The 16779-nt window shown below is 35.9% G+C and overlaps 1 protein-coding gene across 2 annotated transcripts; it reads right to left on the reverse strand.

The window, feature by feature from the left end:
• Nucleotides 1–2944: 2944 nt before the first annotated feature.
• Nucleotides 2945–16484, reverse strand: hoxa2b (homeobox A2b). 2 transcript variants are annotated; one of them, XM_073871948.1, is made up of 3 exons: nucleotides 16351–16484; nucleotides 5012–5210; nucleotides 2947–4461 (listed from the first exon to the last, which is right to left on the reverse strand). In XM_073871948.1, exons 2-3 carry the CDS (start codon nucleotides 5097–5099, stop codon nucleotides 3731–3733), a joined length of 819 nt encoding a protein of 272 aa, XP_073728049.1. In that variant the 5' UTR covers nucleotides 5100–5210; nucleotides 16351–16484; the 3' UTR covers nucleotides 2947–3730. The 2 variants fall into 2 exon arrangements, with proteins under 2 accessions (XP_055065607.1, XP_073728049.1); XM_055209632.2 differs by lacking the exon at nucleotides 16351–16484 and having other exon boundaries at nucleotides 2945–4461; nucleotides 5012–5839.
• Nucleotides 16485–16779: the final 295 nt, after the last annotated feature.

Genomic DNA, 16779 nt, shown 5'->3' on the forward strand with positions numbered 1-16779 from the left:
TGTTAAACCATAGTTCCTTGGAGTTGGGGTTAGAATTGAGGTTTTGGTTAGGATGTCATTTTATGTTACAAAAACTCGCTCTTACCCCAAGCAACAATGGTAAAACTAATTAATGAAACAATACGAAAAGATGCACCATATAAGTGAATGGGAAGGACTGGCATATCATATGCACGCAAAATTGAAATTTGGCATTTGTATTGCACGATAATCACACTGCGTGCTATTTGTATGCATTTCTTGAGAATTATTCATACGAATTAGCCAACTAAAAATATACATATAAATTCCCATGAGATCAAGTTGGACTGTTTGATAGGGCTTTTATTTATTTATTTTTATTAATTAGATTTATTCATGAAGATTTCCAGGCACCGGCAGTGACTCAGTTCCACAGGGACCAGTAACCATGTCTTTGATTCAGCTGTATGAGACCTCATTTTCAGCCCTGGGAGGAAAAACTCCTTTATTTTATAGGAAGAAAGATGATTGAGAAACAGACCACGCAAATGCCACTAAAAGAATACTTGCATACTTCTATAAAAGTGATCTATGGGACAATATCATGCCTCAGAGAGCTAATTTCCTCATTTGTATTCTGTAGTGTTGCTTTGGTTGCCTTGGATCCTTTACTTTAGCCATTCCTGATTCAAAATCTTAAATGGTTGAAACCCCTAAGTGGTATAACATAACGGCAAACTCACAAATTATGTAGGCCTATGTATGTATTTTGATGTAAAATTATGGGCTTGCTGTTTATGTTTAGTGGTTCGGCTCTGATTTTACACCACCCACCACGAAATATCTGCATGAAGCCAACCTGCATAGGAATGACAAAAGGGACCACAAAGATTAAATGCAAGGTTTCCATGGAAACCAGCCAAAGGCTGACTGCACTGGCCTGCAAAGACATTACAGCATTAGTCAGTGGATGAGCATTGGGGCTTTCCTCTTCAGGCGTTATGTAGCTGTTGGGGCGTAAATTGAACTTTGCACAGATGGCTTACTATTCCTTGTAGATGCTTAGATGACCAGATATGTGTCATCCTAACCAAAATCACCATACACGTAGGCTGTGGAACACTTGGGAGGGAGAATATTAATTCATGATGCCAAAGTACATCTATCATGTATAATAGGGTTAAAAATCAGGTTGTACTATTATTATTTATTTATTTATTGTTAAGTTCCATAAAAGCGATGTGGCTGTTAGTGGTGGTCTCGATGATAATAATTACACTAAAAATATTATTGAAATCACCATTTTGTCCACAGTTTTATTTCTAGGATGTTGTCGAAACAAATGGTTTTAACAGCTGCCATCAAAATGTATATTAATACATACATATTATATTGGTATGGTTAGACTTAAAATGCTTAAATTGGTGTTTAAACCTCAACAACAGGGTTAATATTGTTCATTTTAACACAGTGCAATTTTTGCCAGCCGGGTGACTAAAATGTAATGATCATAAAATATTTAGAAAAAGTCTTTAAATGTAGAGGATTATTCAATTTTAAGCCATTTCTGCAAAATGTAGGTTATTGTGGGTACGGTAGCTGGATGGATGTGGATGACTTCTCTATGCCAAACTCAACTTTAACTCAAGTCTTTAACCTGATTAAAGAATGCAGGTCACGTGTTTCGTTTCGTCAAAAGACGTCAGTCAAACTATTTGTTTAGCCACGATTGGGCGCTACGCCCGCAGAGCTCCGGACAATTTTGATCTTTGTTTTGTGAAATGCAATAAATTAAAGTCACTTTGCATATTATTTTGTGTTTCAGCCAAAATTCACACATTGTAAAAGTATCCCAATCCTCACTGATTTAACAAGTTGGAACTATAGCATTTAAAAATTACTTTGTCAGAAAATCCCTCAGACCACAAAGAAAGTTAAACTAAACCGACATTAATGTTATAACATGTTATGATCTAGTAGTCTCCTCTTTACTTTGGTGTAAAGTATCCACGTCTAGTTAGTAGACTCGTATAACAAATGCCTGTCTGCGACGTGAGTTGTTGAGTGGTAGGCCTCATTTACAACACTTACCATGCAAATGCAACGTGGCCACGGATGTTTAGAAATTATTTGTGCAAGGCGTTCATTTCGACTAAATCCCACCTCGATGTAACCTGATTTCATCTAATATAATATGAAGTTGTTTTAGTCACATTTTTCCAGCTGTACAGAACTTTCACTTCATAGCTAACAGACAAAACGGCCCTTTAATTAAGGTAAAAACATTGAGCCAGGTCTCCGAACTAATAATGGTGTTGTTTATATGTTTAAATAAATGTTTATATGTTTTATAATGCGTTTATCTGTGGCTACACATAATGTGGGACGCTGGCTGCAAAACGTTATCACTGTCAAAATATCTTAAAATATATGTACATTTAAACACGTCCTAATTTAAATAAATCTATTTAAATACAAATATGTAGGCTATGTTTAATTTTTGTTTATAGAACCGCAGCTGACAAAAAGTGTAAAATCTTTGCCCAGAATCTTGGCTGGTCAGTAAACATTAAAATTGAGTGTTTAAAGGCCGTAACAGCGAGCGGATATTTTTAGTAGGTACATGTATTTATAGGCAAACCTGCAGCACATTTCCGAAGCAAGTTTTTAGCTGCATTTTGAAATCCTAAAATTATGAAAATGTAATGTTTTGTCACAAATTCCGTAACCACCAACAGAACAAGGTTTTACTTAATTTCGTTAAATCGTAGTTATTGCAGTCTTGTCTGTTGATGAAACTTTTTAACTAGCTTTAAATCCAAGGTAGGACACAATTGTACTCTACATATTGAATTAAATGTAGACATGTAAATAATTATTAAGTTATATTTTTTAAATGTGGTTTGACTGATAAATGTTATGCTCATTTTCAGCGACGGATTGAATTACGTGGAGTGCTGCCTCAACACAACCCCCTGTCGAAGGTTTAATAGGCAATAAAATTTAATCGCTGAACTCCAAAACGTTACAGCTTTTGGCCAGGAGATTCCCCGTGCCGTCAGATACAGCAAGGGGCTTATTTGTGCACGCAGCATCAGGATATAAATCACCTTTCAAGGTTTAGACATACAAATTTAAGGTTTAGTTCACAAATTTAAATGCACCTAAAACGTTTTAACGCGTTGAAGTTAAAAATCAAAAATAGACACTTGTTAATACAGAAAATTTACAGATTATTAAGACTTTTTTCCAAAATTGTTTCAAGATGTTTTATGAACCAAAATATTTGTTTTGAATTGATTTCTAATTTTCTTTAAAACATCCCCATAAATAAATTATTTAACTCGGAAAAAAAGGATAATTTAATAAACTAACTTTTTGATTATTCCACGCTCAGCTTTTTCAAAGTAAACACCCAAAATATTAGTTTATAACAACCATGTGGCCACTATACTTGTATACGTTTGGATCATAAAAATATATATTTAAAACTGCAAGCCTGCAAAAATAAATAACACCGCCGTTTTATTTCAATAAGTACAAATTTATTCTATGAAAATATGGCGCTTTGAGAGATACAAAAATAAAACGTGAAAAATATCACTTTTTTCCTGCCATATTTTCTTCGTAAACAAAAAGGATCACTCGATTATTGAAAAAACTTACCTCATTGATTAATGGTCTAGCCTATTTTAATGTCACAATTAAACACACAGACCATCAATGTGAGAAAGATATTGACGTCCCTATAATGAAACTTCAGTTAGAGTTAGTAGCTCAAGTGTTGCAGGTCGATTGTTGTAAGCGTCTCCGAGAAGAAATCAAAGGCCTCCGTGGACAAACCAATGGGGCTGTCTGCAGACTCTGACAAACTTGGGGACCCAGCATCTGAGAGGTGCAGGCAGGAATCATTGGAGAAAACGTTAAAGTCCTGTAAAGAGACGTCCAGGGCCGAGGGACTGCCATTGTCCTGACCAGATGCACAATCCGGGGCCATTGTTGAGGCGCAGATAGGAACAGTGGGTGACGGGTTGGGAAAATGTTTCAGATGTTTGTCATTGCTACCTATAGACGAAGCAGTTGTGCTTTGGGAATCACTATTGTGTCCATTCTGTGACTGTTGAGAACTTAAGGTATTCTGCTGAAATGGATAACTCTCTCTTTCCAAAAGCGCCCCAGATACATTGTTTGCCACTTGTTCGTAAAAACATTTCCCATCACCCCGTCCTCCTGCCTCCTCCAGACTTGGTGGTTTCCCCTCGCCGTGCTGGTTTTCTTTACACTGCGTTTGCCGTTTGTGTTTCATTCTCCGGTTTTGAAACCAAACTTTGACTTGCCTCTCGGTAAGGTCCAGCAGCGCGGCAATCTCCACTCGCCGTGGCCGGCAGAGGTACTTGTTGAAGTGAAACTCCTTCTCCAGCTCCAGCAGCTGAGTATTGGTGTACGCCGTTCTGAGTCGCCGAGTTGCCCCATTGCCACCATCAGAAATCTCGGGCGAGCCTATGAAGGGATTACAACGTTAAACATTATTGATACGCCACTAATTATAACTCGTGATTTTTACAACGCCGTCGAGGGGCTTAAGGCTGACCTTACAAACTTGTCAAATACATTGTGCTTCTCGTGGCGCATAAATTGTTTGTGGGAATGAAGCCATGGCACTTGAATAATTTGTGTCCTCATCCCCAATGCCAGAATATACTGATGTGTCTGGTGTGAGTGCGGAGAGGTCCGAGTGAAGATTAATGAACACGCCAGCTGCCGAGTTGAGTAATGGCAATCTATCATTCTTCATTACTGTCAAATATTAAAATTCATGTCCTGCACTACAAGTAGCAAACACAAAGTTTAAGAGTTATTTAGAACAGAATCCGCTTAGCCAATAACTGCTAAAAACACTACAACTTTTACATATTACGATTTGAAGCTAGCAAAGTATCTAGCACCCACAGCAAAGTGACCTTGTATAACACAGCTACTGAATTAAAACCTTGCACGAGCTTTTCAAGGAACCATAACACAATAAAAATTGCATTTAATTTAAAAATACCTTGAGGGGAGAAGTACAGTGGACCAGGGTCGGTGGTGGTTGCTGTCGAAGTTGTCTGGTTTTTCTTGGATGCTTTTTTCTCCTTCATCCAAGGGTACTCTGGGGGTAGGGATGCAGCAGGCAGCGGGCATAAGCCATTGGGGTTCTGCTTGGGCCGGCTGTGGCGAGGGTGGCTGCCGGGGTTCAAGCTTGGAATGGTCTGCTCAAAAGGAGGAGGAATCAGTGTCGAGTGTGAAAGCGTCGAGCTCTTGATTGATGAACTTTGAAATGCATCACCGACAGGGGGAAAAGATGTCAGGCACTCAGCGAGCGACGGCTGACTATTGATAAAACCCGTCTCTCGCTCGAATTCGTAATTCATCTCCTCCAAGTCTTGCAAATTCGCCGCTCACAAATTTGTGAACCAAGAAGATATAATGAAATATCGTGCCGGGTTAAAAAAAATCTATTTTGCTGATTACGGCCGTATGGGGACCGCGGTGCCATTAAACTATTGCTTTCATGGAGACAAGGTTGAAATTGGACCGTATTGCTTGTCACATGATTACCTCTGTCCAATGACAATTTGGGGTTTAATCAAAAGAAGCCACTGTCTGTGTGATTGATCGAAAAAAGTCCAAGAGGAACGCCTTACTCACGGGGATGGGCTACTTTATTTACGCATTTGTGGTCAGTTTGCCCACTGCTCCGTAGATTAGAAGTATAGCCGATACCTGAAACAGTGTGGCAGTGAGTCCGTCTGCTGTCCGTCCTTTATTGTTTGACTGGTCACTCACTGAAGATCTTCCCACTGATCGAGTGTGTGCATAAGATAAACCAATAGCCACGTTCGAGGAAACCCATTAATCCTGAGACTGAGTTTTACTACTTTCTTAGAGAATGCGCGCTCTCATTTGTGAATGCACGCGCAAAAGCGCGTGAGAGAGTACGCTCGCACACGTTGAGCTCGAACAAATTCTTTAAAGCACGGACGCGCGCTTCTGTTCACACACAATTACACGATTGCATGCATTCAAGTTTGGTTTTAGCGTAAAAGCCATTTTTTTCAAATGATCAAATATCCAACTCTCACAGCTATACAACCAAATAAAATATAGTTTTTTTCTTCAATGTTTTGTTGATTAAGGTTATTACATACAATTTTTTTCAATATGACAACGAAACTAAACACGACAATATAGTAATTCTGACAGTACATTTAGTGTAGCAACAAATTCACTTGAAAATATTTAAAGAATTATACACTTACATTTTATTACCTGATTTGACCTCAAAAATTGGATAACATGACGCTAAGCCGACTCATAGGTTAGCAAATACAATAAAGTAATTAATGTAAAAAAGTAAAAAAAATCCTATAATCTTCTCAGTACAAGAATGTTACTTCTATGTTGCTCTTAGAAGTCTTCAGCTAAGGAGTATAGGCCCCGAGCACTTTATTGCTTATATTCCAAACAAAGAGCCCTGGAAGCCTGCACGCTATCAATCTTACACGCCAAAAGGTCTGACAGCTTAGTGCCCTAAGAACACATTTAAACCATCTAACACTCCCTTAGATCATATGTGGCCAGGAAGAAGAGAACAACGTAGTACTCATGGTTGAGAGTTTCCACATTGTATACATTTTTAAAAGTGGTATTTTCCAAAAGTAATATTTTTCGAGTGATCGATTGGCCTTGATCATAATTTCATATCGGATGTTCTTGGAGCGGACCAGTGTTGTTTTGGAGCAAAAATTCGTTTGCTTTATATTTTCGTTTTTGGAAAGTCGACCTTTATCGAAAGGTTGGAAATGAATAGGATTACTTATTGATTGTAAGAGAGAAACATTGCTTTTTGCAGCTACACAGAAGCTATTGTGTGTTGAAGAACGTGGGTGCCGGCATTCTTCAAAAAACCCACTCCTTCTTACACATTTGAAAAACCTTCATCGTTTCTCATGAGCTGAACATGGAAACTTGTCAAGGATGTATCTTTACGCGTGTTTTTAAATGTAATAATTCAGTGTTAAATGTAATACTTCTATGTTGATTTATTGATTATATTAATTTAAACAATTCTGTTTATTGCTATTATTCGGATAAAATTAATATGTGAGTATCAGTCTGTATTTTATTGCTTTAAATTAATAGCATTTATTATTGCAAATTGCCCATCAAATTGTAAATGTTATGCTATATATCCGCAAATGTAATAATAAATAACAATTTACACAAATGGTAAAATTAATTGATTTTATTTTCTTTTAGTAGGACCAGAAAATTTTCATACTATTTAAAAAATATATAAAATGAATTTAAACAACAGTATTATAGTATTTTTGTTTATCTGTTGCATAAGTAAAATTCTCAAGGTCGCTTGAACAATATTGCACTGAACTGGATTATATTGAGATTATGCTAGTTGACTTTATTGTATTAATTTGAATTAAGTTAAATTGTATTAAATTAAATAATATATTTGAATAAATATACCAGTGTTTGCTACTTAAAACTAACATTTCAACATTCAGGCCTTATACGTGGGTACAGATAAAATATTAGCCTAACAGAAATATTCTGTGCTGATATCGTTTAAAGGGAAAATCGTTGTTTTTTAAGTGTTAAATTTTTACTTAGAGACTGAATAATTATTTGGCAATTTGCATCATTTTGCAGTCCACGTGCTGAGTAGAAGCACAATGTCTTTTTGGATATGTCTGGCACGATGCTCAGCCTCGCTGACCGTCTGTTATACTTAATAATAATGGCTCGCGGTCATAAAACATAAATAAGGGTGAAAACTTGGATCGTTTAATCATACTACAAATGAATATGGAATATTTAAAGCTGTGCATGTTATATATGCATCGTAATACATTATTAATGTATGTATATACATTATTTTTCTTTGTTTTATCTGATTATTTAGCATTTTAAAAATAATGTTACAAATTAATGCATTTTCACATATTTTTGTTTTAATTATTAAAAGAAACATTAAGTCTGTATTTCTCTTTTTCTTTTTAAACGTAATTATTTATCCCAGATTTTTTATTAGGTGAATTAATTAGTTTCTTTATTTATAGTCGCATGGGTTCAGATGATTTACATCAATTCAAAGGCCTCTGTAATAACCTAGACCTGAATAATGAATGAAGAAGAAGAAACATAAAACCGATATTGAATGGAAGATATCCTGAATAGGTATATTAATATGTGAATGAGATATGCTCAGACGAGTGGACTTGTGACTGCAAACGGTGCTGCTTCGGCTGAAACCATTTACAAACCTATTGGTTTATGTAAAAAAGCCAGGGATTGATCTGTCTCTATCCTTCTCAGCGAGTTTTGTAAATTAGTGCGCGTGAGGCGTATATGGGGTGTTTATGATGTCTGTGAAGGCAGCAGCGGTAGTAGCTCTGGTAACAGTGGCGTTTGATGGATGACCCTCTACCCACACACATTGCACTGGGTCGTAAACGAGCTCCAAGCTTCTATTGTTTCACTGGAGGTGTATGTCATTTCCGGGCATATCCACTATAACCCTGCCTGAGGAGAGAATCATGCAGTTTTTTTTTCAGGATATGACGCTGTGAATGTAAACACTGCACCGATTGGATCAGAGATTGAATTAGACTTGTCGAGATTATTCATGCAACATTTGCGATGCAAGCATTTTGAGGTATAACATCTGGATTGCAGCGTTGTAGGCTATAAAATAAAATGTATAAAATAAGAAATTAAAACAGGCTAACTTTGTAAGCCAACATCAATTGTTTGGTCATCATAAGATACTGACAATGATAGCCCTCAGTCAAGTATTTGTATTAGACTCAAAACTGTGTGTGATTTAGTGATTTAAACCCGCATTGCGTATTTACAACATCTCTACATTAAAGTTACTTGTGTAAAATAATAAAAAAGGGGGAAATGCATGTCAGTTTACCTTCACAGCACCTGTTTTGTCTGATTTAAAAGCTGATGGCTCAGTATGGTGCCAACCATATCGTGCAGCCTATAACGTGTGTGTTTTATGTCTTCCATACTCATTTTTTTTAGATACATGCACATTAGAGATACATTACCTTTATTTGCAATATAAATAGATAAATGCATCTGTATGTTGCATATAAATCTCCTCATTTCAGGTTAAAACATAAATGTAAGCCTTAGAGTATCGTGATACGTAAAGTTATCTTTACTCTTTTCCTACAGAATTTAACGGAGGCAACTATAAACAACTGCCTGGTTTCCTGAAACACTGAGCTGAGTGGAACTTAAGTAGCACGTAAATACTTTATCATGGCGGGCCGTTCCCCAAAAGCATCGTTACGTGAGTAGCACGTATAAACGGTCGTGGATTAACGACAGCCCCAGACCACTTGTAAAACCATAAAGCGCAACCTAAATAGATCTATCCCCATTCACTTTGATCCACAACAAAATATAAAGAATATCAATGCATTCAGCAAAATTCGGATAGGCCTTCAAAATACAGCTGTGGTAAAATATACATTTATTTGTATTTTTTATTAACTCTTTAAAACAGTACACTGTAATGTGCATTTAGGTCTATTGCAATGCCAATGACAAGGATATTGAGTATACCGAGGTTTACTATGTTACCAGTATTGGAGCAAAGTGCACAATAGGGAAGTGGGGACTGTACTTTAGGGATTTTGACTGATCAAACAGCGGACTGCTATGTGCTTTCCATCGGTGCAACACAACACTGTTTTTCATGGAGATGAAGAGGAGAAACTTCTAAGTTAAGAAGGATGTAGCCTTCTTCATTCTGCAAGGCATAGTAGATCTTTTCCTATAGTTAAAGTTACAACATCTCCACTTTTTAAATTCATTATACTTGTCTGTAACAATGTTACTAATTTATTGGTATTTTTGTAAAGACAGGCTATATACTGCATGCCATGAAGCACAAGCATTGTGATTGTAACTGTATTAAGTTTAGATGTAATTTTAGTGGTGCCCTGCAGGTGACTAGAGTCTCCATGGGTAGCTCACTAGTAGGTCTAGGTTTGCTTCTGCCATCTGCTAGAGACTGATATCATGCAGTTGTTACTTAAAATATCTTCTTTTCCCTAATCTAACCCTAATCTAAATCAAAAATACTTTTGTTGGTATAAAGTAATAATTCAGTAATTAATGTTTTTTACCTTACCTGACTTGTATGAGACGCTATTAGACTACATAAAGGACATTTTTTTGAATTGGCAGACAAAACATATTTTACACAAAGGGTTCTTTGGAGAACAAACTGTTGAAAAGAACACTATTAGAACCTTTAAAGTCAAAAGTTCTTTAAACAACCATTTCTTATACCTTTATATGGTCTGTCAACGCTATCTAATGACCAATCGTACACTGAAAAAATGATTCATTCAATTAACTCATTTTTTTAAGGTGAGTGGTTGCAATCAATTTATTTAAGCTACATTTAAACAAAAGATTTTGTTTTGTGTTGTATTCCTAATTTTTTTGTTTGTTTAAATGTAGCTTCAATAAATTGATTGCAACCACTTACCTTAAAAAAATTGAGTAAATTGAATGAATAATTTTTTTTTACGAGGTGGATTTTCGTATTAATTCATACAACCGCATTCATACATTTTGCGTGATTTGCTTTTGCCACTGTCGCTAGGTTGGTAACGTTTTGGACCTTTACAGGTCATACAATGTTGTATCTTTTGGGGAACTTTGCTGTACCTTAAGGACATATTTTGTACCTTTTAAAAGTACAATTCAATATTTTGTACCCCTAACATTTCACTGGTACAAAAGTGTTCCTTAAGGTATAATATTGTAACCCAAAAGGTCCAACATTTCAATGTCTTGCATTCCCATAAAGAAACAAAAAGGTACCTTTGAGGGTACCACCCGAGTGACATAAAAGGTACAGTTTTGTACCGTTTTTTTCTGACAGTGATGTGATGTTGGGGTTAGGGGTAGGGTTTTGTTATTGTTTTATTTTTTTGATAATCGTGTTTTGTTCGATTTATAGAAGCTTTCTGTTGAACAAAGAACCTTTTGTTTAACAGAAGGGTTATATGGATGTTAAAGGTTCTTTATAGAACCATATACAGCCTCTTGGAGCCTTTTTTAAGTGTACTTTGCCCTGTGTAGTTTTGGGAAATAAAGCTTTGTTCAACTTTCACAACGTTACTCCCAAAGTTTTACTTCATTATGAATGATGGGCCCAAATCAGTTATCCCATAATGAGTGACATCATAAGATCATGTGATAATGTAATATAATGCTATGTAACAGTCTATGGTAACAAGCGATAGCTACCCGCCTTATCTTGACCATTTGGGGAGGACACAACAAAGGCAAATTAAAAATAGTATGACATCTCAGCATCGTGATTCAAGTATGTGATATGCTTATTGCTAAATTAAAAAAACATAACGATTTGTTTAATTTTAATTTGTGGTGAATGTTTCAATAGAATACATTTTCTAATTATGCAAACATCATCAACCCCATAAATACCCACTATGCTGGCCACCTCTGAATGAAGTATTGTCTTATGTCAAAACATAAAAGTGTTGCATCTACACTTACGATGTAAAAGAAAAACTTTAGACACCCCATTACAGTTGTCTAGAAAGCTCAATGCTTTTCAAAAACTTCAGTGACTGTCAATGATTCTGACCAGACTAGGCATGGGATTTATGAGATTTTGGCAGTAGGATATCCTTAATCAAAAATACCACTGTTTCACTGTATTGCAACAATGAAATGTGTTATTTTAAATGTATGCGTATACAAACAACTTTTTAACTGGACACAATACATTTTGCAGTTACAATACAATACAGTTTACATTAACATCAAATCAAGTACATGACTTATTTCTTTCATAATTTTGTGTACCTTGAAGACCGTGTCACAGAAAATGTTAGTGGTTTGAAACTTTGAATTTTTAAAACCTTGGTATACCTTGAAAACGTTAACCGGCTCATGCCTAAACCAGATCATAATAAAAAAGCTTATGTGTACTTGAAATATAATTAACGTGATTTAATGTACATAAACAGGCTTTTGGGATTAAATTTAAGTTAATGTCTCTAAAGAAAAATCAATTTTTTTATGCGTTTAACGTAATGCAAAGCTTCACTGTAAAACCAAATAAAGGTGCAGTGTGTAAATTTTAGCAGCATCTAGTGGTGATGTTGTGAATTGCAACCAACGGCTCAGTCCACTGCTCATCCCTCGCTTTTGAAACACACACAGAAGCTATGGTAGCCATCACCGGACAAACATGTCATCGTCGGAGACAACTTAGTAAAAAAAGTTTGTCCGTTAAGGGCTTCTGTAAAAAACATGGTGGCACAAAATGGCAACTTCCATGTAAGGTGACCTACATGTATGTAAATAAAAATGTCTCATTCTAAGGTAATAAACACATAATGGTTCATTGTGAAAGGTCTTTATACACCCCTGATAATATAGTTTTGTATATTATTTTGTATTTCTGTCAAGAGATCCTTCTAAAAATTACACACTGCACCTTTAACTTAAATAAAACCATTTAAGAAAAGTGATTGCCTTAAACCATTAAGTTCTAAAACACATACATTTGAGTACTGTGAACTTAAATGTAAGTGTATATGTCTGTATGGCTAAATATATTTAAGTACACAGTACTCTTATATATTTGTTATAAAACTTAAATGGTTTGAGTTGAACTTATCAGGTTTTACAGTGTTTGTTTTGTGAATACAAAATAGGTTGATCACGTAATTTTTGCCAGTTCAAAACATTTCACACAGTTTTCACATTTGCCGTTCCAGTGATCAAATGATTTTACCTTTTTTCAAGCATGTTTTAATTCACATTTGTTACCATTCACTAATAATGAGATTTTTGCCCGAGGGTGCGGTTTGGGGACTGGCCGTTGCAAAGTGAGCTTTGCTACAAGGTGAAATCTGTAATGTCATTTGTAAATTTCGAACAAACCGATGTCTCCACCTGCTGGATATTCATGGTAGCGGCGCAATTGGACTGATGGCGCATTCTGTTAAATTAGAATGAAGTGTTTCTCTGTTGTGCTTCACAACAGAGTGTTTCTCTGTTTCTCTCTTGTGCACCGCACATTTTCTTTATCTCATTCATCTTACACGCCTTATTAAGATATTGAAGTACTCTGCTAATGGGCTGGTGAATCCATCGATAAATTAAGTGTGTTAAATAATAGGCAACACTATAAATGTTTGTTGTTTTGTTTTCAACCCATGGTTGGGTAACATATGGACAAACCAAACCGAACAAATTCAAACAAGCATTATGGGTTGAAATAAACCGGAATAGGTTAATTTAAATGTGTCCAAACTTTACCCAACCGTGGGTAGAAAACTACTTTTTTAAGAGTGTAGGCACATCCTAAATATGAAGCTTTGCGGAACCATAAGCATCAAGAAACTCTGCAACACCGTTACCAAAACGAAAATAATTACATTTCTTGTTAGTATATGCTAATTAGCCAAAATGAATGCATCATATTTTCATTATGAAAAAAAAATCTTTAAAAATAAATAATAAAACAAATCACCGTACAATTATATTTATTACTTTAAAACAATTCGTTTTTACACTCCAAAGAAGTTAAGTTTAAATTCATATTAAGTTTAAATTCGTTAAAGCAAAATACAATGCGTCAATAGCTTCTCTCCGTTTCCACTTCATGCATGACGAGGCAACAAATGGTGATCAGTTCTGCAACGTTTTAATTGTTGCTGAGAAGTAATAAAGTAATTAGTAGAGAAAAACCAGACAGTGTGCTTGAGCCCCGTTTTACGATGCTGTCCTGTTTAAAGCCTTTGAAGATACCCGCAACTGTGTATAAGTGTCTTGTTTTGTATATATATTTTATAATGGTGTTTTTTTCTCAGTAATGTTTATTTTGTTTTCATGTTAAAGCATATAGAAATAATATTTTAAAATAAAAAAGTAATAATTTAACGAATATATAAATGAATTAAATGTAACCTATGTTACTGTAATTGTGTTGATATAGACATAGGTTGTCTCAAAAGTCATTCCAGGTCCGCCCTCAATCGCTTTGCACCCCATAAACAGTTAAGACTGTGATTGTGGTTTATTGCCACACGGCCACTAATATGGCTTTCAGGGGCAGGGCACAAATAGAATATGCAGGCCTGTCCACAAGCATCAAACTAAGCTTTATTTATGCGAAGAAACGGCATCCGGGCCGTAAACGGGACACTAAACAGTGGGATGTGAGATAAAGGGAGAACGAGAGCGAGAACATGTGAGAACTGTGTTTCAAAGACTGTAAAATATTTCTTGCAGGATAGAGTAAAAATAGCCTGGGATTACATTCAGTGTCAAGGGACATTATGTTTGTGCTGTGTTAGTCTGGAAGTTTATGTGCACTGCAACAAAACACTGTAGTTAGTGACACCTTATTGCAATATCGATTATCCAGATTTTCACTTCAACAGAAAAATCCTTGACAGATCCCTCAAAATATGTGAACGCTGACAATTAAAATATATATATAAACCCATTGAACCAATAGAATGAAAGTTTTTACAGAGTCTTAACGAAATTTAACATTTATCAGAAATTTATTTATCATGTACACAAGTGGTATTTCATTTGAAAACGACTAACACTGTTGATTTGAGGTATTGGCGTATGCACAGTTTCTGTGTGTTCACATAACATTGCAAGCATGTAACAAAATTCAATGAAATATCTTAATGACGAATAACACAACATAAATTAATTCATATTGATACATAGGTAGTTTAAATACATCTAGGTAGTCACATTAAACATTAATACATTGCGCTACAAGTATTTTTTTTATAAAAAACAAAATCTGATATTCATGCAAATAATCATTATTTTATATCGCAGATCCTTGAATTTCCCTGAAATCATGAACTGGAACTTAAAAAAAAAACTCAACAGAATTTTAACATATTTAAAATGTACACTTTGCTAAGAGCTAGGCCCACAACAAGCAAGCCAAAAAGAAGAGAACTATATCAACAACAAGCTGTACACAAAGACACAACCATATATACAAGCATACTCTCAGATCAAAGGTTTGTGCAATGTACATCTAACATATTACAAAATTAACAGTATATCAATAATAATCATGTACTATCAATAATAATCTACTTTTGTTGTGCATGAATGAGGGAAAAGACAGGCTAATTCACAAACACTGTCGCACGAACCAGATAACTTCATCCACTGCAGTGCGCATTTACATTCCTCGTTTAAATGTCTTTTGGACGATCTTTATTGCATTTCTTCATCTTCATCCTACGGTTTTGGAACCAAATTTTGACTTGTCTCTCGGTGAGATTTAGGAGTCTTGCCACTTCGTATCTACGGTCACGCGAGAGGTACATATTAAACAGAAATTCTTTCTCCAGCTCAAGAGTTTGGTGCTTAGTGTAAGGACAGCGCTTTTTCCTAGTAGACTTCGCATGTAGCCAGTTGGACGCAGGGTTATCTGCAAGAGGGGTCGGAGAGAGAGAGCTAGTCATGTTGCCACTTAGAAAATACTGCGGCCATTTTATGACCAGCCGAGTCGGAAGAAACAAAGGTCTAATAGGCAACAGTAAAGGGCAGTCTGAATTCTACTTCATTCGTATATTCTGGAAAAATCACACTGGATGGGTTGGTTCCCGGATACATTTTATATGATCTACAATTTTATGTGCAAGCTATAATTTTTCCCGTGCTGAAAGAATTGGCAACACTGAACGAGAGGAAACAAGGGCCTTACTATCTTAAAGAAAATAATGCTCAAAAGACAGATTGTTAATCTTATGACAACAATTTCAGTTTTATATCCAGCATTTTAACATGCCATTTAAAACATTGTAATTTGTAATAAACCACACTGTAAATTTAGGAGGACATATGACAGGGATTTGGCGGGCACAGGAACAGTCTTTATACCGTTATGTTTACCCCCTGATGATATAATAAACTATTGAAAAAGACACTTTTTCATGAATACATCTAATCATATGCTGTTAAATCGAAACGCAAAAATACCATCCACAGATAAGAAACTAAAGAAAGAGGCCTTATTGTAAGCCTGATAAATTACTGAATAAAACCTATAATGTAAGAAAACATTATAATAATTATCCAAGTGACAATTACTTTGTTCAAACGTTGTATGGTATCGAATTCGCGTTGCGTACAAATAATAAGCTGTAATGGATCATAATTTGAATAAATATTTTGATTTGGATCCATGTAAAGATAGTACATATTATCAGGTTGTTATAGAAGACAATCCAACATTTCAAAGCGCATTTTTGTTACAAACTGCGGACTTACTTGGGTCTATATCATGCTTGGTCTCTGCTGAAGTTTTCTCATCTTGTGACTCGCTGGAAATTGCATCGTCCGGTATCTTCCTTTCTTTCTGGGTTGTATTGTTGTCTGTCTCGGGCACTAGGAGTGTATGCGTCCCGCTCTCACCATTTCCGACCATTGGTTCAAGTTTGATATCATGGTGCATATCTGCAGATAATCCCGTGAAAGGCAGGGACGCAGACAGCGGCTCTAAAGCCCAGGAACGCACGGATGCTCCATCCACGGGTTCTCCTGTTGAACACGGATGATGAATGTACGGGTGGTAAGCGATGGATGCACTGCCAGGAGGCTGCACGGGACTCCATGATGCGCCAAAAATAGACGATTTGGCCTGGAAGGTGTACGACTCCTGCTCGCCATATTCAAGTAGCGTCAGCTCTCGAGCCTGCT

Source organism: Misgurnus anguillicaudatus, chromosome 10 (genome assembly GCF_027580225.2).
Source record: "Misgurnus anguillicaudatus chromosome 10, ASM2758022v2, whole genome shotgun sequence".
NCBI lineage: Eukaryota > Metazoa > Chordata > Actinopteri > Cypriniformes > Cobitidae > Misgurnus > Misgurnus anguillicaudatus.

Excerpts from the sequence above, each read along its gene's own strand:
- hoxa2b (XM_055209632.2), bottom strand. The coding sequence starts at position 5,372 with ATGAATTACGAATTCGAGCGAGAGACGGGTTTTATCAATAGTCAGCCG. Across the intron at positions 4,462-5,011 it reads ACTGTACTTCTCCCCTCAAG|GCTCGCCCGAGATTTCTGAT; the intron begins GTATTTTTAAAT and ends ATCCCTTCATAG.